Raw genomic sequence first — 27,362 nt, forward strand, 5'->3', positions numbered from 1 at the left:
TTGACTGACTCTCTCAGAACACCTCATCTGCACCAACGGTGATGTCTGTCTAAGCTAATATCATTAGTCACATTAGGCTTGTATCCCTCTAGGTCTTTCCTATGCAAGTTACTGCATAACCATCTTTTAATAGTCGTAATTGCATCTGCTTCCACTACCTATTCTGGAAACCTGTTCCAGATAGTCACCATCATCTGCATGAAAAACTTATCCATCAAATCTCCTTTAAATTCCTCCCATCTCACCTTAAAAACTGTGCTTTCTTCTTCTGGACTCCATTGCCCTGGAGAAAGATTCTATCTATACCCCGCGTAACCCAAGAAACTTCTCCGGTCATCCCTCAGCTATGTTCCAGTGAGAATAAACCAGCCAATCCAATCTCTACTTATAAACTACAGCCCACCATACCACGCAACAACTTTGGGCACTCTTTTTATTGCTACCACATCCTTCCTGGAGTGTTGCAACCAAAACTGTGTGGTCTAACCAATGTTTACTACAACTGCAACAAGACATCCCAATTCTAATACTCAAAGCTTCGAATGATGTCAGGAAATATACCAGATAATTTTCACACAACCCCATCTGCTTGTGCTGCCAACTCCAGGGAGGTCAGCCATCGCACCCCAAGGTCTCTCTGTCCATCCACAATTCTGAACTTACTGCCATTTACTCAAAATGGCCCACGAGAATTTGACTTCCCAAAGTCCACTAGCTGGATTAAAAGCCGTTGCCACTATTGTGGCCAGCTTTCCACCTTTCCAGTATCTCACAAAAATCACTCAATTCATTACAGAATGCAATTTTACAATAATTTCAAAACTAATACAAGATCAAAGCCATTTATGGCATCCTGATGAAACGTTGGGCACTAAATGAATGAAATCAACTTCCTTCAAGAAAGTTAAAAAATAATGTTTTTGTGATTTAAATGTAGCTAAATAATTACCTAATTTAAGTCAAACTTCACTGAGAGGCATCGTTCCAGGCTAGTGAGGAAAACCACTGTACACGAGCCACTGTTCTCACTCTCTGTTACAATTGAATTCCTTCTGCTCATTAAATTATTAAGCAAGGTCAAAATCAATCTGATAACAAATCACGATTCACAAAACACAAATTTAGCGGCTACTAAAGTTTAACTACTTGGAAAAAGATACAAAATGACTGTCAGCTGCAGAGGTAATTTGTCTTAGTAAGCGCTCACTTTAGAAGAGAAGGACATGTAAAATAAAATTGTAGGCTAATGCCTCAATGCAAATTGGGAGTCTGTATGTTTTCTTGAATAAAAGGTTCAGAGATCTAAAACCCACACAAATTCTGTGCAATTTAGATATTTTATCATACATCATAAACATTTTATATTAAGATTAAGATTGAATTACCTTTTTCAAATCTTCAGGGGGAGCACAATCATCTTGTCTTTCCTCATCTTCAGATTCTTTATCACCAAAGGCGGTGCTTGCTGCAAGTAAAAAAAAATACAGCTGTTTAAAAGGACAACTAAAAATATAGTTTTCACTGAATTCACCAAACAAGAGAAATTTTATTTTTGACCAATAATATTTTAAGTTTTTCCCAATCATGGATTTCCCAAAATGTTCAGAATCCATCCTCTAAATATATATTTTGATCCCACTCATTCCTCCTCAAATCTTTAAATGAAATATGCACTCATAATGAATAAGCTGTAGTGGCTAATTAAAATACATATTTTTACCAACACAACTTCGTGATGATCACTTGTCAGCCATAATCATATTGAATGGCGGTGCAGGCTCAAAGGGCCGAATGGCCTACTCCTGCACTTATTTTCTATGTTTATGTCTTGCCCCCATTGAGATATGCAGGCCTAAATTCAGCCCAATTCATCCATGCCAATCAGATTTTATGACCGTTAATCCCATTTGCCTGCTTTTGTACCAATCTAAATGGTTTTTTAATGTTGCCATTGTATCTGCCTCTACAGCTTCCTTGGGCAGCTTGTTCAACAAACACATCACCTACTGCACAAAGGTAGACATAAAATGCTGGTGTAACTCAGCGGGACAGGCAGCATCAAGAACATTTCAAGAAGGGATAAGAGAGTAAGGTCAGGTGAAATAGGAGGGGAGGTGAATACCAAATTAAAAGTGTTATATATGAAACGCGCAAGTATAAGAAATTATGTGGATGAGCTTGAGGCTCAGTTAGAAATTGGTATCTATAATATTGTGGGAATTACAGAGACATGGCTCCAAGAGGTTCAGAGCTGGGAACTGAATATTCAGGGGGATTTGTCCTATTGAAAAGACAAAGGTGGGCAGAAGGAGTGAGGTAGCTCTGTTGGTAACAAATGAAATTCAGTCCCTTGCGAGGGGTGACATAGAAACAGAAGAAGTAGCCATTGTTGATAGAACTGAGAAATTCTAAGGGTTAAAAGACCCTAATGGGAGTTATCTACAGGCCCCCAAACAGTAGCCTGGAGATAGGGTGCAAGTTGCATCAGGAGTAAAAATTAGCATGTAACAAAGGTAATGCTATGGTTGTTATGGGAGATTTTAACATACAGGTAGACTGGAAAAAACAGGTTGGTACTGGACCCTAAGAAAGGGAGTTTGTAGAGTGCCTCCGAGATGGATTCTTAGAGCAGCTTGTACTGGAACGAACCAGGGAGCAGGCAATTCTGGATTTAGTGCTGCGTAATGAACCTGATTTGATAAGGGAACTCAAGGTAAAGGAACCATTAGGAGATAGTATGACGTTTTAATCTGCAATTTGAGAGGGAGAAGTGTCAGTATTGCAACAAAGGGGACTATGGAGGCATGAGGGAGGAGCTGGCCAAAGTCGACTGTAAAGGGACCCGAGCAGAGATGACAATGGAACAACAATGGCAGGTATTTCTGGGAATAATCAAGAAGTTGCAGGAAGTTTTATTCCCAAGAGGAAGAAAGATTCTAAGGGGAGTAAGAGGAGACCGTGGCTGGCAAGGGAATTCAAGGACAGTATAAAAATAAAAGAGAAGACATATAACATAGTAAAGATGAGCAGGAAGCCAGTGGATTGGGGAACTTTTAAAGATCAACAGAAAGTAACTAAAAAGGCATACAGGGAGAAAATATGAAGTACGAGAGTAAGCTAGCCAAGGGTATAAAGGAGGATAGTAAAAGGACGGTGGAGGGCAGTTCTCTGGATGCTTTCAAGAGAGCTAGATAGGGCTCTTAAAGATAGCGGAGTCAATATGGGGAGAAGGCAGGAACAGGGTGCCAATTGTGGATGATGAGCCGTGATCACATTGAATGGTGGTGCTGGCTCGAAGGCCTGAATGGTCTACTCCTGCATTGACTAAAACTCAGTGGCAGGAAGTTCATTCTACAGCAAGCCAATGATCCCAAACGTACTGCTAAAGGCACAAGTAGTTTTTTCAAAGCTCAAACATGGTCAATTCTTGAGTGGCAAAGTCAATCACCTGATCTGAACCCAATTGGCATGCCTTTTATATGCTGAAGAGAAAACTGAAGGGGACTAGCCCCCAAAACAAGCATGATCTAAAGATGGCTGCAATACAGGCCTGGCAGAGCATCACCAGAGATGACACCCAGCAACTGGTGATGTCCATGAATCGCAGACTTCAAGCAGTCATTGCCGGCAAAGGATATGCAACAAAATACTAAACATGACTACTTTCACTTACATGACATTGATGTATCCCAAACATTATGGTGCCCTGAAATGGTGGGGACTATGTATAAGCACTGCTGTAATTTCTACATGGTGAAACCAAAATGTATAAAAATGGCCTTAATAAAATCTGACAATGTGCACTTTAACCACATGTGATTTTTTTCTATTACAAATCTCAAATTGTGGAGTGCAGAGGCAAATAATTAAATAAACGGTCCTTGTCCCAAACATTATGAAGGGCATTATGTATGTCTTTGCAGGAGCTCGCTACCAACACGTCGTCGATGTACACGTGGACAAAATCGAGGCCGGAGAGTACGTGATCCATGAATCACTGAAACTATTGTGCTGTAAATTTCCGTAAACCAAACAGCATATGTAGAAATTTGAACGTCCCAAACTGAGTGACCATGGCTGTGTTGGGAATATCAGCAGGCTCGACTGGAATTTGATAATACGCTCGCACGAGCTTGATGCTTGCGAACACCCGCTTACCCTGCAGGCTTGCAGCGAAATCTTGCAAATGTGGGATGCTGTATCAATCTGGAATAGTGACATTGTTTAGTGAACGGTAGTCACTGCAGGGTCGCCAATCTCCGGGAGACTTCTTCGGGATCATGTGAAGAGGTGATGCCGAGCAGCTCTTAGACCTGCGGATGATCCCGAGCTCCAAAACATGGTCAAATTCGGCCTTTGCAACGTTGAGGCGATTTACGGGTAACCCGCGTGCTCTTGCCGAAACTGGAGGACTGCGGGTCTGAATATGATGCGTGACAGAGTGTTTGATATCATTGTGCCGATAAGACGGAGTTATTAGTGATGGAAATAGTTTAGGTAACTCCTGATATGGGCCGGTGCTAGGTTGGAAGCTGGTATGGTGAGATAGTCAATGCAAGACGGCAGATGCAGTTCACCTGTGCGCGGGTGCAGTAATCAATTTTTAATCCACCAGCAAAGAAAAGTGTGAAAGAAAATCCGCTCCGATAATGGGTTTTGATACGTCGTCGACTATGAAAATCATGCGAAACTTTTCTGCAAACCGAAGTCGAGCGTGAGTGATTTCTGACCAAATGTCTTTACGCTAGAATTGTTCGCGGCGGTGAGAACACATCCGCGGTTAGGGAGTAAATGCTCGTGGGAATTTGGAGGCACGACCGATAACTCGGCGCCGGAGTCAATGAAATATTGCATACCAGAGAGGCGGCCGCTGAGAAAAAGGCGGTGGTTAGTTTGCCCACGGGCAGCAGTCGCCTCTACTTCCTGGCCTTGTCGTTTCCCGGGTGTTGATGTTTATAGAAGGAGCAAGGAGGTTGACACGATCGGGCCGCTGTACCTTATTCCCGTTGTTTCCAGCAAATGCGTTGGGCATCGCCTCAACCCCATCCCCGACGATTTGCGTTAAACATGAAACAGGGATGGTTTTGCTGGTCTGCCAAAGCCTCGACTTGCGCAGTGACCACTACATTTTGCTGTTCCCGTTGTGTATTTCCGGCTTTACTGTTGTTGCATTAACCACAATCACCTGCAGCACAGTGGTTGGCTCCGTGATAATGTCGGCCTGTTTTGTGAACTCATCTATGCTGGTCGATTGAAACATACCCATCAGATGCCCGTGCACCCGAGTAGGCGTACAATGGAGACACTTCTGTTTCCAAACATCGCTGTCAATATTTTTGTCTACAGCCAGCCTGCTCCACCTCCGCAGCATTTGTGATGGCCTCCTATCGCCGAGATTATCATCACCCAGCAGCTCCGAAACGCGGGCTTGCTTCGAGGGCTGCGTTCGCTCCAAGATAGCAGATTTAAGCATGTCGTACAGCATAATTTCTGCAGGATTAAGGAAGACGTCCTCTACTTCCCATGCGATCTGCTCTGGAAGACGTGCTGTTGGAAACCCAAATTTTGTCCATTTGCTCGTGACATTGAGGAAGTGAAATCCAGCTTCCAGTATTGACACAACAGCTCTCGGGTTGGTTGTGAAAAGAGTTGGGACGTCAAGTTTTATTTCGTCGACTGACACCGTGTCACTTTTATAATCTGTAAGTGGAAGGTTGCGTGTAGCAATTGGGTCACCAGTTGTAGGATCTACTGAATCCCACAACAGAAAGCAAAGAACAGACGACATTTAGCTGAGCCAGACATCTTGTGTCACGTTTATTCCAGAAGCCCCTTTTAACTACATTCTCACCAATCATAACCAGTGTGCAGATAAGGCCATTTAGTGCATCTGACCTTGGACCTCTTGTGGCTGTACCTTCTCGTGAGGCTGCTGGCGAGTCACCAGTGGTGACAGGCTGTATGCAAAACCAACGTGGGCATGAAGAAGCCACAACTTCACACAAAGAATTCAGAGTGGAAATATTTTGCCACAGAGTGTTAGAGTGCCACAAAATCCACTGCTTTGTATACAAAATAAAATCCCATGCACACAAATGTTTCTAGAATCCATGATTCCCAAATGTACTGGAAACAAGTCATTAATACAAAAGAACACAACCTTTTTTGTTGCTCAGTGATTAATATGCTTGCACATATTTTTTCTGGTCAATATTTTAATGCAGTTGCTAACTAATCAGTTTCTCATAAATTGGTGATTGCATTACATCAGCACAAAGAAATATCAGTCAAACAGTGTGCTATTTTTGCAATCTTGCACTAGCTGAGGTTTTTTTATGCTGTTTTTTTCAGAACCAGAGTTCTGAAGAAAATACTTTCTGGATTGGGGTTCATGCTATGTCTCATTAGACAGCCCTGAAAAATCAATAATTTTAATGTAGATAGAACTGAAAGCGTTGCAACACAGAAAGGCAGTAATCTCAGATCAGATGCAAGGCTAAAAAGAAAATTTGATGTTACTTTGTATGGAAAATACAAAGGTTCCTGTGGGTAATCAGCCACACTGAAGCAAAACCTCAGCCAAACTCCAAAACTCATAAAGGATTTGTGCAGACAAAGTTTAATGTATAAAGATGTATTCAACAACCACTTGTTTGTATCTTGGAATAAAGGGTTTATTTTATTTAATCTGCAGCTGAGCAACTACACATACAATGGAGTAAAAGTTACAATAGTTTCAGACTTCTTTGAAAGATAAAGAAAGGTTTTGAAGACTGGAAGAATGAAATGTGAAGGCACCAACTGAAAGTCCTTCATTTCCTTTGATGTCAGGAGTTGAAATAGACCAACTTGGTTGAAGATAAAAGCATTGAAGTCTGATATAGGTAGTGCCCCAACATGGTTGAGGCTTTACTTTTAAATGCCCGTGATTCATCTTCAAATAAAGTAATGCACCGACAAGAACAGGAGTCGGTATTTGTCAGCTCCTCAGATCTCATCTTATCAGAAGGAAATGTAGTACCATTTTTGTTGTGACACCAAAATAACCTCATATCCAATTAACACCAGTAGTTTATAAAGAAAAAAGAATTCCGTCAATGGAGAATTGTCAACACCAGATAATTACTAAAGAGGGTTCAAGCACCATCAGAAACATTGCAAATAAGGACTGATGGCTGACCAAATGCTACATATTCCAGAAAGACAATTTCCTGCGACTTCCCTTCAACAGAAAAGACACGGTGATGACGATAGTTGGAATAGAAAGGGGGCTGAGTGGGAAAGGTGATGGTGTGAAGGGTTTGGTGAGAATAGGTTGGTGTTAGAGTGAGAGTGACATCCTGGTACCAAGCTTTCTTGACATTCCAATGGATTGACTCCTCATGCGAGTCAGTGCCAAGTAAGTTGAGCCACAGCAGGAGTGGTGACCCGAGGAGAAACCATGTGTTTTGGCACCTGTGGAGCAGGCTCATTGTGGAGGGGGCCAACTTACCTGGCTCCCAGACCTCACTCCTGCAATGGACCCTTTTCTTGGAGAATTGTTGGAGACTCTCCCTCCTGGTATGGGAGGAGACGTCCAAGCATATGGTGCACAATGCCATGTTGTGCTTCAAGCATAATTGCAAGAAACTGAAGTGGCCATCTGCCACAACGAAGACGCCATTACATTTTGTGCAATGTTTAAAATCAGCAGACAACTTGCTTGAAGATCAATAATCCAAGCTGGAAAACAAGAGAACACAGAGCTCAACCAAGTGAGAAAATAGTGCCAAGTGATTATATGTTGCAAAGGGGAAATGTTACAATATAGGATATAAGGAAAGTGTCTCTAAGTGAATGAGGAAAGTGAAGCATCATGAAATGCAATTCAGAAAATATGCTATTACCCTAGAAATATGAACTTGCTCCAAGAACATGAAGATCAACCATTACCATACTTTTTGCCAACAAACGCGTGTGATCATTTTGCTTCAAATGAAAGTCAAGATTTGTCCATGTCAACCTCATCTCTGCCATGGTGTGAATTTATGGCAATGACTATAAATTCACATCAATAATGGTCAGCCTTTCCCCTATGACAGAGAAATGTTGACTATTACACTGCTTCACACTGCCCAACATTGCAGCTAAAATCATAAAAGATAAGATGTCCAAACATACTTTTTTTGTTGACACAGCCAGTGTTCAAGCTCATGAAACCTAGGAATTTACTTTGAAGTAAAATCAAAGAGGAGCGCGCTGAGGAAACACTGTGTTTGAAGAAAGACAATTTTGAAAATACTTCCATGTAAAATATTTTATCACTTGTATTCTTTTAAAAGTATCTCAATTATAACCCTCTGTGTCAAGGAACTGTACACGCTGTTCTCCGGTTTCACTTTGCTGTAAAAACAGGATTGTATTGCATACTTCAACAAATGCTACAGCTTTAAAAACAAATTAAAAACTTCATTACAGGTGCACAACCTTTTATCCGGTGTTCCGGAAACCGAAAAACTCCGAAAACCGGCCATTTTCCCCCAGGATGTCGTCTGCACACCAAAGCTCGCGTTTGGCGCCAAACTTCACCCGAAACGACCCACGGTCAACCCAGGTCTGTACTACTGTAACGGCTGCCTCCTCCCCGGAGACCGGGGAGACACTTAAACATCTGTAAATCATTGCTTAAATGTTAGTCAGTTAGTTTGGAGGGCTTTTATGTGAAGGGGGGGTTGAAGGGGTAAACTTTAATTCTTAGTCCCCTACCTGGTCGGAGAGGCGGGGAGCGGTCAATGCCTTACCGGGTCGCCGTGCAGTAAACTCCGCAGCTCTGTGGCCGCCAACTCCCAGCAGGGGCTGCGGGCTGCGCCGGTTGTAGCTCCGACCCCGGCAACTCTACCCCTGGCTGCGAGGCGCTCCAAATCCAGCGCCGCGTGCAGCTCCAGCTCCGCAAATGTTGGGAGTCGGCGGCGTCGCAGCGCTGGGATACCAGCGGGGAGCGGGCAATGCCTTACCGGGGCGCTGTGTGGTAAGCTCCAGGGCGCTGAGCCCGCCTTCTCCCAACATTCGCGGAGCTGGGACGGCGGGCGTCCGACCGTGGGCGGCGCTGGATTTGGAGCGCCTCGCAGCCAGGTGAAGAGTTGCCGGGGTCGGAGCTACAACCGGCACCGCCCGCGGCCGGACGGAGCCCCCAGCTCCGCGATGTTGGGAGTCGCCGACCAGGTAGGGGACTAAGAATTAAAGTTTCCCCCTTCACCCACCCACCCCACCACCACCACATAAAATCCCTCCAAACTAACTGACTAACATTTATGCAATGATTTACAATGATTCCCCGGTCTCCGGGGAGGAGGCAATCGCTCCAGACTTTTCAAGCCGCCCGCGCTACCTACCTAATCTACGCTAAAAATCTTCCATTCGGAAATCCGAAAATGTCCGAAATCCGACAAGTGTCTGGTCCCAAGGCTTTCGGATAAAAGGTTGTGCACCTGTATACAAGGAGCATTGGAAACCGACATCTGGGCTGATGTATTTCTCCATTAAACTTGGCATACAACACCACCAAACAAGGAAGATGAGATAATGTCAACAGATTCATGGTAGTGATGGATTTTGGTACAACTATTGGGGGATCGAACCACATACCACAGTAAACATACTCATACACCAATTGCTATAAGAAAAGTCAGAGGAGCTGCTTTATGAAATACCACTATAGGATGTTTTTAAATATATGGCAAAGGATACGGGGTAAGCATTATAGTTCCGAATGCTTTGCCTGTTAATGATAAAATCCAGAATATACGACATAAAATGTATCTTTCCCCAATCCCAGAATTTCTATCTCCATTGAAAATATTGAAACATGCTCATTACCATTTATTTTCTATTATTATATCCAAGATGACCCCACATTGGCAGATGTCATGTTCCTTAATGAGTACACATCAGGTTATTTTATTCAAAATATGTATACAAATATTATGACTACAATGGTTTTGAAATGTTGATGAATTGCACCTATTCAATTATTTGTAATGCACACAAACATACAAAACACTAAAACACAAAATCAATGCGGCTGCAAGGCCTCTATGGAAAAATAAAAATATATCAACGATAACCATATAATATAACCATATAACAATTACAGCACGGAAACAGGCCATCTCGACCCTTCTAGTCCGTGCCGAACACATAATCTCCCATAGTCCCATATACCTGCGCTCAGACCATAACCCTCCATTCCCTTCCCATCCATATAACTATCCAATTTATTTTTAAATGATAAAAACGAACCTGCCTCCACCACCTTCACTGGAAGCTCATTCCACACAGCTACCACTCTCTGAGTAAAGAAGTTCCCCCTCATGTTACCCCTAAACTTCAGTCCCTTAATTCTCAAGTCATGTCCCCTTGTTTGAATCTTCCCTACTCTCAGTGGGAAAAGCTTTTCCACGTCAACTCTGTCTATCTCTCTCATCATTTTAAAAACCTCTATCAAGTCCCCCCTTAACCTTCTGCGCTCCAAAGAATAAAACCCTAACTTGTTCAACTTTCTCTGTAACTTAGTTGCTGAAACCCAGGCAACATTCTAGTAAATCTCCTCTGTACTCTCTCTATTTTGTTGACATCCTTCCTATAATTAGGCGACCAAAATTGTACACCATACTCCAGAATTGGCCTCACCAATGTCTTGTACAATTTTAACATTACATCCCAACTTCTATACTCAATGCTCTGATTTATAAAGGCCAGCACACCAAAAGCTTTCTTTACCACCCTATCTACACGAGATTCCACTTTCAGGGAACTGTGCAGTTATTCCCAGATCCCTCTGTTCACCTGCATTCTTCAATTCCCTACCATTTACCATGCACGTCCTATTTTGATTTGTCCTGCCAAGATGTAGCACCTCACACTTATCAGCATTAAACTCCATCTGCCATCTTTCAGCCCACTCTTCCAACTGGCATAAATCTCTCTGTAGACTTTGAAACTCTACTTCATTACCCACAACCCCACCTATCTTAGTATCATCTGCATACTTACTAATCCAATTTACCACACCATCATCCAGATCATTGATGTACATGACAAACAACAGTGGACCCAACACAGAACCCTGTGGCACCCCACTCGTCAATATAATATATAACGATATAATATAAAACTAGCCACCTGAAACAACATGTAGCTGTCGGTTATTTTTGCATTTTGATTGCACAATGCTATACTAATTTCATCCACGAGTGAAATTCAAAACAAAGTCAACGAGTCATACCGCACAGAAACAGGCCCTTCGGCTCAACTTGCCTATGTCAACCAAAATGCCCAATCTACTCTAGTGCCACCTGTCCATGTTTCACAGGTCTCCTTCTAAACCTTTCCTATCCATGCACCCTGTCCATATGTCTTTTAATTATATTATCTTCCTCACTACCTCCTCTGGCAGTTTGTTCCTTATACCCACCAACCTCAGTGCAAATGCATTGCACTACAGGTTTCTATTAAAACATTCTTCTCTCACCTTGAAATGATATCCTCTGGTTCTTGATTCCCCTACTCTGGGTAAAAGATTCTGTGCATTCAGCCTATCTATTCACCTCATGATCTTATACACCTATATAATCATCCATCAGTCTCCCGTGCTCCAAGGAATAAAGTCCCAACCTCCTCCTCCAGCTCAGGCAGGCCCTTATATCCTGACCACATCCTCGTAATAGTGTCTGCATTCTTTCCAGTTTAATGACATTGTTCCAAAAGCAGGGTGACCAAAACTGAACACAACATTCCAAATACTGCTTCACAAACGTCTTGTACAACAATAACATATCAGGTTTTTGGTACTCAATACCAATAGACAATAGGTGCAGGAGTAGGCCATTCGCCCCTTCAAGCCTGCACCGCCATTCAATGTGATCATGGCTGATCATCCACAATCAGTATCCTGTTCCTGCCTTCTCCCCTTATCCGTTGACTCCTCTATCTTTAAGAGCTCTATCTAACTCTCTCTTGAAAGCATCCAGAGAACCGGTCTCCACCTGAGGTACATAATTCCACAAATTCACAACCCTCTGTGTGAAAACGTTTTTCCTCATCTCAGCTCTAAATGGCTTGCACCTTATTCTTAAACTGTGGCCCCTGGTTCTGGACTCCCCAACATCAGGAACATGTTTCCTTCCTCTAGCGTATCCAAATCCTTAATAATCTTATACGTTTCGTTTCAATAGTATACAAGCCCATCCACTCTATTCTATCAACATATGACAGACAGTCTTGCCATCCCGGGAATTAACCTTGTGAACCTACGCTGTACTCCCTCAATAGCAAGACCAAAACTGTACACAATATTCCAGGTGTGGTCTCACTAGGGCCCTGTACAACTGCAAAAGGACTTCTTTGCCCCTTTATTCAAATCCTCTCGTTATGAAGGCCAATATGCAATTAGCTTTCTTCACTGCCTGCTGTACCTGCATGCTTACTTTCAGTGACTGATGTACAAGCACACCCAAGTCTCGTTGTACCTCCCCTTTAATAATCTGACACCATTCAGATAATGTGTGTAAAATGGCACAGAACCAGCCAAAAGTACCCAGTGAATCAGCCTCCACTGCCTTCTGAGGCAGAGAATTCCACAAATTCACAACTCACCAGGTGAAAAAGTTTTTCCTCATCTCAGTTCTGAATTGCCTACCCCTTATTCTTAAAATATTGCCCCTGGTTCTGGTCTCCCCCAACATCGGGAACAGGTTTCCTGCATCTATTGTGTCAATCCCATAATAATTTATATGTTTCTTTAAGATCCCCTCACATCCTTCTAAATTCCGGTATATACAAGCCCAGTCACTCCATTCTTGCATCATATGACAGTGCCGCCATCCCGGGAATTAACCTTGTGAACCAACCTTGTGAACCTACGCTGCACCCCCTCAATAGCAAGAATGTCCTTCCGCAAATTAGGAGACCAAAACTGCATACAATACTCCAGAAGGATCTCTTTGCTCCTATACTCAACTATTCTTGTTGTGAAGGCCAACATGCCATTCGCTTTCTACACTGCCTGCTGTACCTGCATGCTTACTTTCAGTGACTGATGCACAAGGACCCACAGATCCCGTTGTACTTTACCTTTTTGCCAACTTGACACCCTTTAGATAGTAATCTGCCTTCCTGGATTTGACACCTCAACGATGTTTAGGGTCGTTGTCCTGCTAGGTGAACCTCCGCCCCAGTCTCAAGTCTTTTGCAGACTCTAACAGGTTTTCTTCCAAGATTGCCCTGTATTTGACTCCATCCAACTTCCCATCAACTCTGACCAGCTTCCCTGTCCCTGCTGAAGAAAAGCATCCCCACAGCATGATGCTGCCACCACCATGTTTCACAGTGGGGATGGTGTGTTCAGGGTGATGTGCAGTGTTAGTTTTCCGCCACACATTGCATTTTGCGCTTAGGCCAAAAACATCAATTTTGGTCTCATCTGACCAGAGCACCTTCCTCCACATGTTTGCTGTGTCCCCCACATGGCTTGTGGCAAACTGCAAACGGGACTTCTTATGGCTTTTTTTTTCCAACAATGGCTTTCTTCTTGCCACTCTTCCATAAAGGCCATGATCGTATTGGTGGAAATGTGTCAGCCTCGATAACAATCAGCACGGGAGCACCTCAAGGCTGCGTGAGCCCCCTGCTGTACTCACTCTATACCCATGACTGCGTAGCCAACCACAGTGCGAACTCCATCATCAAGTTCGCTGACGACACCACTGTTGTGGGGCGTATCACTGATGGGGATGAATCAGAATATAGAAGGGAGATCGAGCAACTGTCCATATGGTGCCAGCGCAATAACCTGGCCCTCAACACCAGCAAAACCAAGGAACTGATTGTGGACTTTGGAAGGAGTAGGAGGGGGACCCACAGCCCCATTTATATTTATATGGTTGAAAGGGTCAAGAACTTCAAATTCTTGGGCGTGCACATCTCTGAAGATCTTTCCTGGTCTGAGAACACTAACGCAATTATCCAAAAAGCTCATCAGCGCCTCTACTTCCCGAGAAGATTACGGAGAGTCGGTTTGTCAAGGAATACTCTCTCTAACTTCTACAGGTGCACAGTAGAGAGCATGCTGACCGGTTGCATCGTGGCTTGGTTCGGCAATTTGAGCGCCCTGGAGAGGAAAAGACTACAAAAAGTAGTAAACACTGCCCAGTCCATCATCGGCTCTGACCTTCGTTCCATCGAGGGGATTTATCGCAGTCGCTGCCTCAAAAAGGCTGGCAGTATCATCAAAGACCCACACCATCCTGGCCGCACACTCATCTCCCTGCTACCTTCAGGTAGAAGGTACAGGAGCCTGAAGACTGCAACAACCAGGTTCAGGAATAGCTACTTCCCCACAGCCATCAGGCTATTAAACCTGGCTCGGACAAAACTCTGATTATTAATAACCACTTTCTGCTATTTGCACTTTATCAGTTTATTTATTCATGTGTGTATACATTTATATCATGGTATATGGACACATTTATCTGTTTGTAGTAAATGCCTACTATTTTCTGTGTGCTTAAGCAAAGCAAGAATTTCATTGTCCTATACAGGGACACATGACAATAAACTCACTTGACTTGATAAAGGCCCGATTTGTGGAGTGCACGACTAATAGTTGTCCTGTGGACAGATTCCATTACAAAGAAAGAGGGCACTGATGAGCTTACTAATTGCAATGAGAATGGCAGGCCATGGAAGACCTCCACAGCTGATGACAGAAGAATTATCTCTATAATAAAGAAAAATCCCCAAACACCTGTCCGACAGATCAGAGAAACACTCTTCAGAAGTCAGGTGTGGATTTGTCAATGACCATTGTCCGCTGAAGACTTAACGAACAGAAATACAGAGGCTACACTGCAAGATGTAAACTACTGGTTGGTTGCAAAAATAGGATGGCCTGGTTAGTTTGCCAAGAAGTACGTAAAACAACCACAGTTCTGGAAAAAGGTCTTGTGGACAGATGAGACAAAGATTAACCTATATCAGAGTGATGTCAAGAGGAAAGTATGGAGGAGAGAAGGAACTGCCCAAGATCCAAAGCATACCACCTCATCTGTGAAACATGGTAGTGGGGGTGTTATGGCTTGGGCATGTATGGCTGCTGAAGGTATTGGCTCACTTATCGTCATTGATGATACAACTGCTGATGGTAGTAGCATAATGAATTCTGAAGTGTAGACATATCCTATCTGCTCAAGTTCAAACAAATGCCTCAAAGCTCATTGGCCAGCAGTTCATTCTACAGCAAGACAATGATCCCAAACATACCGCTAAAGCAACAAAGGAGTTTTTCAAAGCTAAATAATGGTAAATTGAGTGGCCAAGTCAATCACCTGATCTGACCCCAATTGAGCATGCTTTTTATATGCTGAAGAGAAAAATGAAGGGGACTAGCCCAAAAAACTAACATAGGTATTAACCACATGTGATTGGCTTCTATTACAAATCTCAAATTGTGGAGTACAAAGGCAAATAAATAAATGATGGGTCTTTGTCCCAAACATTATGGAGGGCACTGTATATATATTACAAATAGCAGAGGTCCCAGGACAGATCCCTGCAGAACTACACTGATCACAGACCTCCAGCTCAATTATTGTCCTTCACCACAATATCTTCTATCATTAAACCAGTTCTGAATCAGAACGAGTCATTATTAATCCCGCACATCTTAATCTTCTGAATCAGCCTATCAAATGCCTTACTAAAATCCATTGCCTTACCCAAAACGATCACCTTCGTCACCTCCTCAAAAAGGACACAAAGTGATACAGTAACTCAGCAGGTCAGGCAGCATCGCTGCAGAACATGGACAGGTGACATTTCAGGTTGAGGCTTTTCTTCAGACTGGTGATGAAAAAGCCATACTCACTGTCCGTAATTAACGCATTCTCTCCCAAATGGCAGTAAATCCTGTCCTGACGAATCCTCTCAAATGGTAACCCTCTTATATATAACGTATTTATAAAAATCTGGGAATTTCATTAATCCGACATGTTGCTTATTTACTTAATGCATTTATATCTCTTTTAATGACCTTGTGTAAATTTATAAAAGTACACATGGAGTTCAATAAGTAGTTTCCTAGCATGTCCACTCTGAAGCTAAGTCTAATTTAATACATCAAGGTAACTATTAGTTTTTGTTTACACCCCGTCCTCTGCCATCTCATTCCATCTTCATCCCATCTATGGAATGAGTTGTATTTTTATCATAACTGCAGTCCCATAGATTTTGATGAATCGACTTTTGTTTCTAATCCATTAACTTACATCTTAAGTGCCGGGGAAACAAATCTGTCGTTTCATGAGAAGTGACTGATGGAGTCAGGTCATCGGCAGAAGATTGTGTTTCTTCATCATCACCCGATAGTAGATCTTTTGCTATTTCTTCCTGTTAAATGAAGATAAAAAGAAAATTTAGTGGCATAATCCAAACTATACACATTAAATAGAAAAATAGACAATAGGTGCAGGAGTAGGCCATTTGGACCTTAAAGCCAGCACTGACATTCAATGGTTGATCATCCAAAATCAGTACCCCGTTCCAGCTTTCCCCCCATAATCCCTTGATTCACTTAGCCCTAATAACATTCTTCAATTGCGTACATTGAAACAAAAATAAAGAGAAATTATAAATCTTACTTTATCAAGGGTCATGTCCGGTAATTCATCAGCAAGCTCACTTGGAGAACTCCCTGGATTTTCATTTTCTATCACTGGAACAGGAGGATCATACCCGTAGAGTACCAGCAAATCATCAAGTGGCATGTTGCTCTCCTGTTAAAACAAATTATTTGCCATGTAATGCTTTTCTAATGCTCGTCTAGCTTTCTTTATTCGCTGTGTATCGCTAGGTCAGTAACTCCTTTCCCGACAGATTTACCAGTCGCATCCACATTTCATTAACTACTCAAAGAAGATATTTCAGTAAATTTCCAAACTAGATTTAATTATTCAAATTCGTGGTTGGAAATCAAAGAGACAAGGTCCAGGGTAGACAAAAATGCTGGAGAAACTTAGCGGGTGAGGCAGCATCTATGGAGCAAAGGAAATAGGCTACATTTCGGTTCAAACCCCTTCTTCAGACCTATTTCCTTCACTCCACAGATGCTGCCTCACCCGCTGAGTTTCTCCAGCATTTTTACTACCTTCGATTTTCCAGCATCTGCAGTTCCTTCTTAAACAGGCAAGATCCAGTCTGTATTTCCATCATTCCCACATGGAAGCACCTCACTATACAATTTTAAGTGAAGGACAAAGTTAACATAGCTCAGGAATGAAAGGCAAAGAAAAACAAGGGCCCAAAAAGAGTAGGAGCAGTTTCTGAAAGGACAGAATTGATAGGCAACAAGGTCAAATTGTTGGGGTGGGAATTTCATAGGAACTGGGAACAGATTATCCAGTGTGAAGGATGAGAAGGTCTTGCACATTGTGAAGAAATTAATTTCACAAAGATACTTCAAATTAGAATGCCTCCTTGGGTTATTTTGGCGGTAAGCAAGAAAGCAGCGAATCAAGTACCTGATGACTAGAATTAAAATGGAAAGTAGCATATAGCACATTGACTGTATTTTAGTTTAGAGGACATGTGATAAGGGGCAGAGAAGAATTTTAATTAAGATTGCCAGAGGACAAGTATTGCAGCATTTAAAAAGTGAAGAAATGGCTGAGGAGAAATAAAGCAAGTGGCGTTTCAAACTATCAAGCTTCCACGCTCATGAGCCCTCCCTAAGATGGGTATTAGAAAACACTTTAAATCTTCAAATATGTATTTAAGAGCAATACTTGATACCACACATAAGCAACTCATAACATTGTTTTCTGCCAAAGATATTCAAGATTTACATAAACAATATCACAGATAACTGGTACCTTTGGCTATGTACTAACAAACTATTGGGGGTTTTTTTTGCTACCATGCAGAGGGGATTAAATCGGATGAAAACTGGCAGCTGTGATGACCGGTTCCTCAGGAGAAAGCTCAATTGATTCCACGACTCAGCATTTCCTTTTGAAGACGACTGCAAATGCTTCCTCTTTGTTTTGGTACTCACATGCTGGGTTTCACTATCAATGAGAATAGGGACTTGAACACTCTTCTTTCTGTTAGCCGTTGCATTGTCCTTCACTGTTCATGATTATATTTGATAGACAATAGATAATAGGTGCAGGAGTAGGCCATTCGGCGCTTCAATGTGATCATGGCTTATCATCCACAATCAGTACCCAGTTCCTGCCTTCTCCCCATATCCCCTGACATTTAAGAACTCTATCTAACTCTCTTGAAAGCATCCAGAGAATTGGCCACCACTACCTTCAGAGGCAGAGAATTCCACAAATTCACAACCCTCTGGGTGAAAATGTTTTTCCTCATCTCCATTCCTAATGGCTTACCCCTTATTCTTGCAGAATAACTGCAGAACTTTGATTGTATCCAATTATTATGGAATCATTTGGCTCTCTATACTGCATGCTGTTTTTGCTGTTTGGAATACATACAGCACCTCATTACAAGTTCACCAGGATGATACCTCATTTTCAATCCCAACACATCATTCTATACATCACTGAATAAGCTTTATTCCTGTGCCTTGGTAGTTTTACAGGGATATGCCAGACAAGGATTCTAGCTGATGGCCCACTGTAGGTTAGTCAAGGTTCTCCAGGAAATTATATTTCAGTATATTTTTAGATGGTATTTCAATGCAATAATCTCAAATTGTACCATGTAAAACCTGTTGGAAGTTTGAAGTTTAGTTATTGTCGCACTTCACCTGAACAACTCATACAAAAAAGACTTAATTTGGTTTCCCCCCTTTTTTTTTAAACCCCCCCTGGCATTCATAATCCACAAATTTAATAAACTGCCCAAAGGTTAAACTGAAGGCTTGGTCCAAATCTTTCGGCCAAAACCTTAAATTTCCTGCAGTACTCTGGAAACATTCAGTTTAGGTTGACCAACAGATATTTTACTCCTTCAAAGGATCACAGACTCAGAACTTGCACGGTTAATATTCCCTCTCCCCAGTAGAAAGATTAATGATTACTGAACCATCCTATCACCAACTAAAGATCAGCCCTGAGCTACCATCTACCTCATTGGAGACCCTGGGACTATCTTTAATTAGACTTTACCTTGTACTAAACATTATTCCCTTCATCCCATATCTGTGAGGATTGTAATCATGTATAGTTTTTCTGCTGACTGGGCAGCACACGACCAAAAAAGCTTTTCACTGCACATTGGAACACGTAACAATAAACTAAACTAAAAAGAAAAGTTTCAATAAAAGATTGGTTTCTGTTATTGAGTATATGTTATCCATCAGTAGTATTATTAATTATGACCGTGGATTAACGGAAAACAATGAGTCAATGTGACTTCAAACACAGCATTACTATTACCTGCCCTCTTAGCAAGCCTTTCAATTCAAGAGAGATAGAAAATGAATAGTGGCTTTGCCAGCCATATCCATGCCCCAGTAACAAATAATAACTGCTTATGACTCCTTTTAATATATAGATAGGACATATAGGGGGAAATATCCTCTGTTAATGGGTGTATATATACTCTTTATAGAATATGTTGAGTTATCCTTTCATCTTTTAATAAGTAAAAACATTCTTAGCTGTACATGGAAGTAAACAACATGTAGACAGCAGCAAATTACTTAGGAAATCTATACACTATCCCTACCATCGGTTATTTTTCCATATTTATGATCATGCAAGATAATCCTACATCATTACAAATCTTCAAATTATTTTTAAAGGTATAACAATTATTGATCAATTCTGTGACAGTAAATAACACCATTTTAACAGTTCAAATTTAAAGTTAGTTTACATTACAAAAAATTAATACCCTTTCCAAATCTTCAACTTCAGATGTGAAATTCTTCCCTCCCTCTAACATTTCCTCTTCCTCCAGTGTCCGCTCATCGTCATAATCATGCACTAGCATTTCTGCTGTCGGGTCGAAATCATGATCCTCAGAAGAAAATGAGCCAACTATAAAGTAAAAACAATAAAATTAGCGTATAGCAAATCTGTGATACATTTCATATTGCGTTCTACCAAATCAATCACTTCAAAACAGAAATTGCTTACACTAGGTACCAGTACAAATGATTTCAATTAGATGGCTCCAAATAGGATTTATTTAGTTCAAGAATATGTAGGGTAATTAAAATGTTTATTGTTGTTAAATATGGAACACCAATACACATTTCATACACATTGTGCTTAATCGACAAAGTACCAAATTCCAAAATATCAAAGGAACCAGTCATTATATGCAAAACATCATTAATCATGAACAAATATGATGAACTAAACTCTGGTATTGCACAATGTTCAGTAGAAAATAGAGATGAAAACAAGGAGAGAAATATTAATATTAAAGTACGAAAGAAACTCAGTGTGTTAAATAATTTAAATTAAATGAAAAACTGAACAGCATAAACAAATCATTCAAAGCAGCCAAATTTAAAGATGTTGAATGCGAGGAGAGCAAAAAAAGAGGAGACCGGCAACTGAGCTTGATTAAGTTCCAAAATTATTCTTACTCACTATACAAGCGCAACAGATTAAATGGCTTTCAACAGTATATTATTGCATGATTCTGTCAATCTCCTTCTACTCCAAGTGTTAAAATCAGACCACAATTTTCCCTCTAGAGAACTCGAACACTAGACTGGCATTTATTTTTTGATAACTCAATACCATTTTCATAAAATAGTCAATTGAGACTTCAATTATGCACATTTCCTGTAGATATGCAGAGTTCCCACAATCAATAATGCGTAAAACTAACGATTGCATTAGCTTCCACCAAAACAATCCTTCTTCCCTCCCCCCCCCCCAAATTTCCTAGGAATAAATATCACCAACCATTTGTCCTGGACCAGCCACATTGAAACTGGCCAAGAAAGCACACCAACGTCTCTACTTCCTTAGAAGGTTTAGGAGGTTCAGCATGGCCCCAACAACCCTCACAAACTTCTACAGATGGACGGTACAAAGCATTTGATCAGGATACATCACAACATGGTTTGGGAACAGCTCTATCCAAGACTGCAAGAAATTACAGAGCGTTGTGGACGAAGCCCAGATAATAACACAAACCAACCTCTGTTCCATTAACTCTTCATGCTGCCTCGCCACCAGCATAATCAAGGGCCAGTCTCACTGCAGTTAGTCCCTCTTCTCCGATCAACCAAGAGGTACAGAAGTGTGAAAACACGTCCTTCAGACTAAGGGACAGTTTCTTCCCAGCTGTAATCAGACAACTGAACCGTCCTGTTATCAGCTAAAGTCCTGACCTCCCATCTATTCATTGGAGATCTTCAAACTACATTTAATCGGACTTTATCTTGCACTAAATGTTGTATCCTCCATCCTTTATGTGTACACTGCGGATGGCTTGACTGTAATCATGTCCAGTCCACACAAAACAAAAGCTTTTCATTGTACCTCAGTAAACGTGGCAATAAACGAATCTACTAATTTTGCATTGTCAATTATCATGCGAGAAGCATGAAAGATCACAAAGAAGAAAGTGAAGATATGAAAACAATTTCAATGGTGAAGTGGATGTATTTTTTTTTTTTAAGTTTGAGGTGGTAAAATGTAATGGCAAGCCTCAAATAAATGGAAATTATGAATTAGTTTCCACAGCAGAAAACTGTAGTTAAAAACCCGAGGCGGGGACAAACTATCCTTTTTTGAAGCTGCCCAACACATCCCATCCAGCAATAAAAACTAAATAGGTAGCATACCTACTTCACCTTCCCCAGGGATTCGAGTCAGATGATTAAACCAGTCAGTAAAAGATATCAATTATGGATGGAAATGGATTCTCTTTACATTTTGATCAACAAATCAAAACAAGAGTTTGAATCAAAAATAAAACTATGATCCATTTTCATAAATGCACTTTATCTTGTAGTACTTTTAACTAGATATTAAATTTGGAATTACGTCCACTTTTGGAACACATCTCAAAAAAATTAGTAACAATTGCAGGAACCTACTGTTAACCTTAACATCCTTACCACTCTTTGAAACTGATTCAGCACCAAATTGTGAAAATCTGGTATTGCAGTGATCAAGTTCTAATTTTCTTTCCCGTCACTATTATCCCAAATGTATGTATGCTAGCAGCTCAAAGATTTCTGCAAGCAGCCAGAAATGGAGGGACAGATGTCCCACTGATGACAACTTAGACACCAAGCTGCAAAGTAAACAATTAGCAAGAATACTCAGATATCTACCAAGATTCCATGAACAAGAGTCTCTGACTGAAACAAATTTCAAATTTAGTAAAAAGGTTCATCAAGCAATATGTGACTGGAAGTTTCAACCCAAGAAAAGCATTCTAATCAAAATAAATACACAATAGACAATGGGTGCAGGAGTAGGCCATTCAGCCCTTTGAGCCAGCATCACCACTCAATGTGATCATGGCTGATCATTTTAACTCAATTTAAACTCAAATTTGGATATGCGCATTTAATAACAAATGTACACATGTCAGAATAATAATTGCTTAACAACATGTCAATGTGTAACAAGGGCATCAAAATAATTTGCATAGATTCCAAGCCCAAATTCTACATTAAAATTAGATTTTTACACAGTATCTGAATTTCCATTTATACCATACATATTTTCTTCCTCCATAAGCAGTATAGTTCAAATTCCTTAAATACTAGATAATTATTATTATGCTACTTTTGAAATGAGGGCTATGTGGACACCCTGCTTCAGCACTAAGCTGTTCAACAGAGTTCTGCTGGCCTATTAGTATTTCATAAAATGCTATGCTATCTTATATTATTTTAACTAGCTATATTATAAGCATTCAATGTTCTCTTTTCTTTCGATTTATCTTGATTAACATTAAAATTTTCATCCCTAACCCTGTACTATGCTCAGTTTATTCAATAAAAACTCACATTTACTGAAATGGATACACACGAACATGATATTTGCCAATGCAAATGCATTCTATTCAAAACACACATCCTAACCGGTGCAAAAAGCTAATGCAATAGTGACAAACCTATTAATCTCGAGTGTGTCAGCCATGATCATATTGAATGGCGGTGCAGGCTCGAAGGGCCAAATGGCCTACTCCTGCACCTAATTTCTATGTTTCTATGTGCCCTCAGTGAAATTAATAATTCAGATTAAATAATCTCATAATAAACCTAACAAGAGCATCACTTGCCTCAACTTCCTGTGAATTAACTTAGCATTTCTTCTGGTTCCTCTCTCATTCGTTGAACAGTATGTTAAATGTTTCAGATTTGTGGGAGACAATCATCAGTATATATGCTGATTAAATGCCACAGCCAAGAAATGTAATTAAAAATTTAAGTTTCTTTGCCTGAAAGAGAGGTTGCCATTGTTATACTGTAATTTCAGATTTTAAATATTAATAATTTTGTTCCAATTCTTACCAACTATTTTGATGTAAAAACATTTGATTTTAAGACAGTTTAGACATCAACTGGATTAATGCAAAATGACAAAATGCCTGAGAGTTTACGGATTAAAATTAAGTTTCAAATGTAAACGCAAGGATTGCAGGTCTTGCAGAATTCATTTTTCAGTGACGTAGGTTAACGAAAGTTGAATAATAGTTTGATGAGATCTAGAATTTGTTTTAGTAGTTGCAAAGGACATCTAGAATAAAGTAAAAATGACCACCCAAAAAAGTGCATTTAAATGACTATGAAATCTCCTAAAATATAACACATGCAATGTAATAAGCAACCAAGCCTTGTGTTTCATGCTTACTTTAACTGCAGGGTGAATACTACATGTCATTTTCTTCCAAATCAATTAAAAAAAACTCTTGAATATAGAACACTACATAGAGGTTTCATCCAAAAGTGAAGTAGATCAGCACATACCTGGACTCGAACTTCCATAGGAAGCCTAAAACAAAATATGTAAAAGGGAATGAATTAACAAGATTCACATTACATGCAAACATTGTACACAGTACATCAAACATTGAACATAGGGTGTAAGGTTTTCAACACCAGTGATAGGAATCTGTGCACTTTGCAGCTGAAATTTGCTACTCAAAGTTACTTGCACATCTCCAAACATCATTGTTTTCATAATCATGTAACTAGGTAGTGTTTTGGAAAGCAACTTGAAAAATTATTTTGTACACAATATTCACTTAAATATATTTAATGTGTTAATTTTCTAAATTTAATAACAGAGCAAAATAAACCCCACAACGATAAGGATTAAAATCAGAATATCTAGTCCATATGCATAATCAACCTATTTTTTTTTAAATCACAAAATTGTTATAGAACTATTTACCAATTTAAATGTGTTTTTTTAAATGACCCTTCAAAAGCCAGTGAGCAGGTATACATAGTAGAAGCTTTCCTCTACAATGAAAAATCAAGCCAAACTTAATTTGCAAATGGAGCACATTTCACCATATACCCCCATATAACTGTTTTATCTGTCACACTGATTTGTACAATCTCTTTGAGTACTTTTGAAGTAATTTCTGATTCTTCCTCCCACTTTTTAAATTTCTTTCACTCAGCTGTTATTTTAAAGCTGTTTTGGCAGGTTTGGTGCAAATCACATGAAGTATCGCACAACCTTGCAAAAATCATAAAATAATAATTTTCATCTCATTATTTGATGACTGGACTTGAATATAGCCCAATTTTAGTTATCGCTCCTCCCCCTCTGACCACACGACAAAAAACACCCTGCTCTGCAATTTTGGTGCAAGGCACTTAGTGAAGGGTTTCGGCCCGAAATGTTGCCTATTTCCTTCGCTCCATAGATGCTGCTGCACCCGCTGAGTTTCTCCAGCTTTTTTGTGTAACCTCTAATTAAATAACTCTGCCTAGCTTTGGTTTTAAAGTACTTTCCCCTATCAGTTTTTCCTTGTATCACCTCATTTTTTGAGAGGAATAGACAACCCCTTCCTGCTCTCAACCTAGCTGAAAATTATATTACCGAAACAAAATACTTCAATTACAGGAAATCTGAAAGAAAAAGGGCAAGTACTGGAAATATTGAGCGGGTCAAGTAGCCTATTCTGGAAAAAGAAACAGAACTAACATTTCAGGTTAATAATCTTTCATCAGAATTGAGACATCAACAATGTGAAACTTTTTCTCTCAACAGATGCTACATGACCTGCTCTTTCCAGCCTTTTCAGTATTTAACTTAACTAAATGCAGCATTTAAAAAAATATCCTGGTTATTTACTGTTTTTATTTTTCCCTTACCGGTATCTCCCATTCCATGCAACATCATTTATATGAAACATTAACAGTTTTGTTCTCCCCAGTTGTTGGCTGACCTGCTGAGTATTTCAGGTATTTTCTTTTTTCGAATACAGATAAAAAGCTTTCATTTCAGTCTCTCTGGCTACTGCCGAATCTGGCTATTTTATCCATCATAATTCCAATTTCCTCATTTCACCTGCCCACCTCTGCTTATCACCCCTTCTATTTAGCTGCTATTGTTCTTTCTTTGCTGCTTCAGAACTCCATTTGTATACCACAGACCCGAAACATCACCCATTCCTTCTCTCCAGAGATGCTGCCTGTCCCGCTGATTTACTCCAACATTTTGTGTCTACCTTCGGTGTCTACCAACATCTGCAGTTCCTTCCTTCACAGACAAAAGTTCTCGTCCCACTCACCTGCGTTTCTTCCAAACTCTAACTATTGCTTCCTGTTTCCACTTCTTTGATTTCCTTGGAGTACCTACCCTTCACATCCTTGGTAACGTTGGGCCTCAACTACTCTCAGCTTCTCTCGAAATACTCTCCTCTCCAAGATTGACTGGCAATTCATTCTAAAAGGGTTGACGGCGGATATGCAATGGAAGACATTTAAAGACTGCATGGATGAACTACAAAAATTGTTCATACCAGTTTGGCAAAAGAATAAATCAGGGAAGGTAGTACATCCATGGATAACAAGGGAAATCAGGGATAGTATCAAAGCGAAGGATGATGCGTACAAATTAGCCAGAAAAAGCAGCATACCGGAGGACTGGGAGAAATTCAAAGACCAGCAGAGGAGGACGAAGGGCTTAATTAGGAAAGGGAAAATAGATTATGAAAGAAAACTGGCAGGGAACATAAAAACTGACTGCAAAAGTTTTTATAGATATGTGAAAAGAAAGAGATTAGTTAAAACAAATGTAGGTCCCATGCAGTCAGAAACAGGTAAGTTGATCATGGGGAACAAGGATATGGCGGACCAATTGAATAACTACTTTGGTTCCGTCTTCACTAAGGAAGACATAAATAATTTGCCGGAAATAGCAGGGGACCGCGGGTCAAAGGAGTTGGAGGAATTGAGTGAATTCCAGGTTAGCCGGGAAGTGGTGTTGGGTAAATTGAATGGATTAAAGGCCGATAAATCCCCAGGGCGAGAAAGGCTGCATCCCAGAGTACTTAAGGAAGTAGCTCCAGAAATAGTGGATGCATTAGTAATAATCTTTCAAAACTCCTTAGATTCTGGAGTAGTTCCTGAAGATTGGCGGGTAGCAAACGTAACCCCACTTTTTAAGAAGGGAGGGAGAGAGAAAATGGGGAATTACAGACCAGTTAGTCTAACATCGGTAGTGGGGAAACTGCTAGAGTCAGTTATTAAAGATGGGATAGCAGCACATTTGGAAAGTGGTGAAATCATTGGACAAAGTCAGCATGGATTTACGAAAGGTAAATCATGTCTGACGAATCTTATAGAATTTTTCGAGGATGTAACTAGTAGCGTGGATAGGGGAGAACCAGTGGATGTGGTGTATCTGAACTTCCAGAAGGCTTTCGACAAGGTCCCACATAAGAGATTAGTATACAAACTTAAAGCACACGGCATTGGGGGTTCAGTATTGATGTGGATAGAGAACTGGCTGGCAAACAGGACGCAAAGAGTAGGAGTAAACGGGTCCTTTTCACAATGGCAGGCAGTGACTAGTGGGGTACCGCAAGGCTCAGTGCTGGGACCCCAGCTATTTACAATATATATTAATGATCTGGATGAGGGAATTGAAGGCAATATCTCCAAGTTTGCGGATGACACTAAGCTGGGGGGCAGTGTTAGCTGTGAGGATACTAGGAGACTGCAAGGTGACTTGGATAGGCTGGGTGAGTGGGCAAATGTTTGGCAGATGCAGTATAATGTGGATAAATGTGAGGTTATCCATTTTAGTGGCAAAAACAGGAAAGCAGACTATTATCTAAATGGTGGCCGATTGGGAAGGGGGAGATGCAGCGAGACCTGGGTGTCATGGTACACCAGTCATTGAAGGTAGGCATGC

The 27,362-nt window shown here is 40.6% G+C and overlaps 1 protein-coding gene across 8 annotated transcripts in view; it reads right to left on the minus strand.

Moving 5' to 3' along the window:
- LOC129696554 (mesoderm induction early response protein 3-like) overlaps positions 1-27,362 on the minus strand; it is a 67,376-nt gene that overhangs the window by 35,888 nt on the left and 4,126 nt on the right. For 3 of the 8 annotated variants that reach the window (XM_055634589.1, XM_055634580.1, XM_055634597.1), the window contains exons 2-6: positions 23,954-23,978; positions 19,897-20,042; positions 16,674-16,808; positions 16,302-16,422; positions 1,386-1,465 (exon numbers count right to left, since the gene is read on the minus strand). In XM_055634589.1, the coding sequence (XP_055490564.1) occupies positions 1,386-1,465; positions 16,302-16,422; positions 16,674-16,808; positions 19,897-20,042; positions 23,954-23,978 (507 nt within the window). Of the gene's footprint in view, positions 1-1,385; positions 1,466-7,492; positions 7,723-16,301; positions 16,423-16,673; positions 16,809-19,896; positions 20,043-20,924; positions 21,036-21,162; positions 21,309-23,265; positions 23,425-23,837; positions 23,979-27,362 lie in introns of those variants that run through there. The other 5 variants (XM_055634604.1, XM_055634613.1, XM_055634620.1 and 2 more) reach the window with 5 other exon arrangements.

This window comes from Leucoraja erinacea, chromosome 1 (genome assembly GCF_028641065.1).
Source record: "Leucoraja erinacea ecotype New England chromosome 1, Leri_hhj_1, whole genome shotgun sequence".
NCBI classification, from domain to species: Eukaryota; Metazoa; Chordata; class Chondrichthyes; order Rajiformes; family Rajidae; genus Leucoraja; species Leucoraja erinaceus.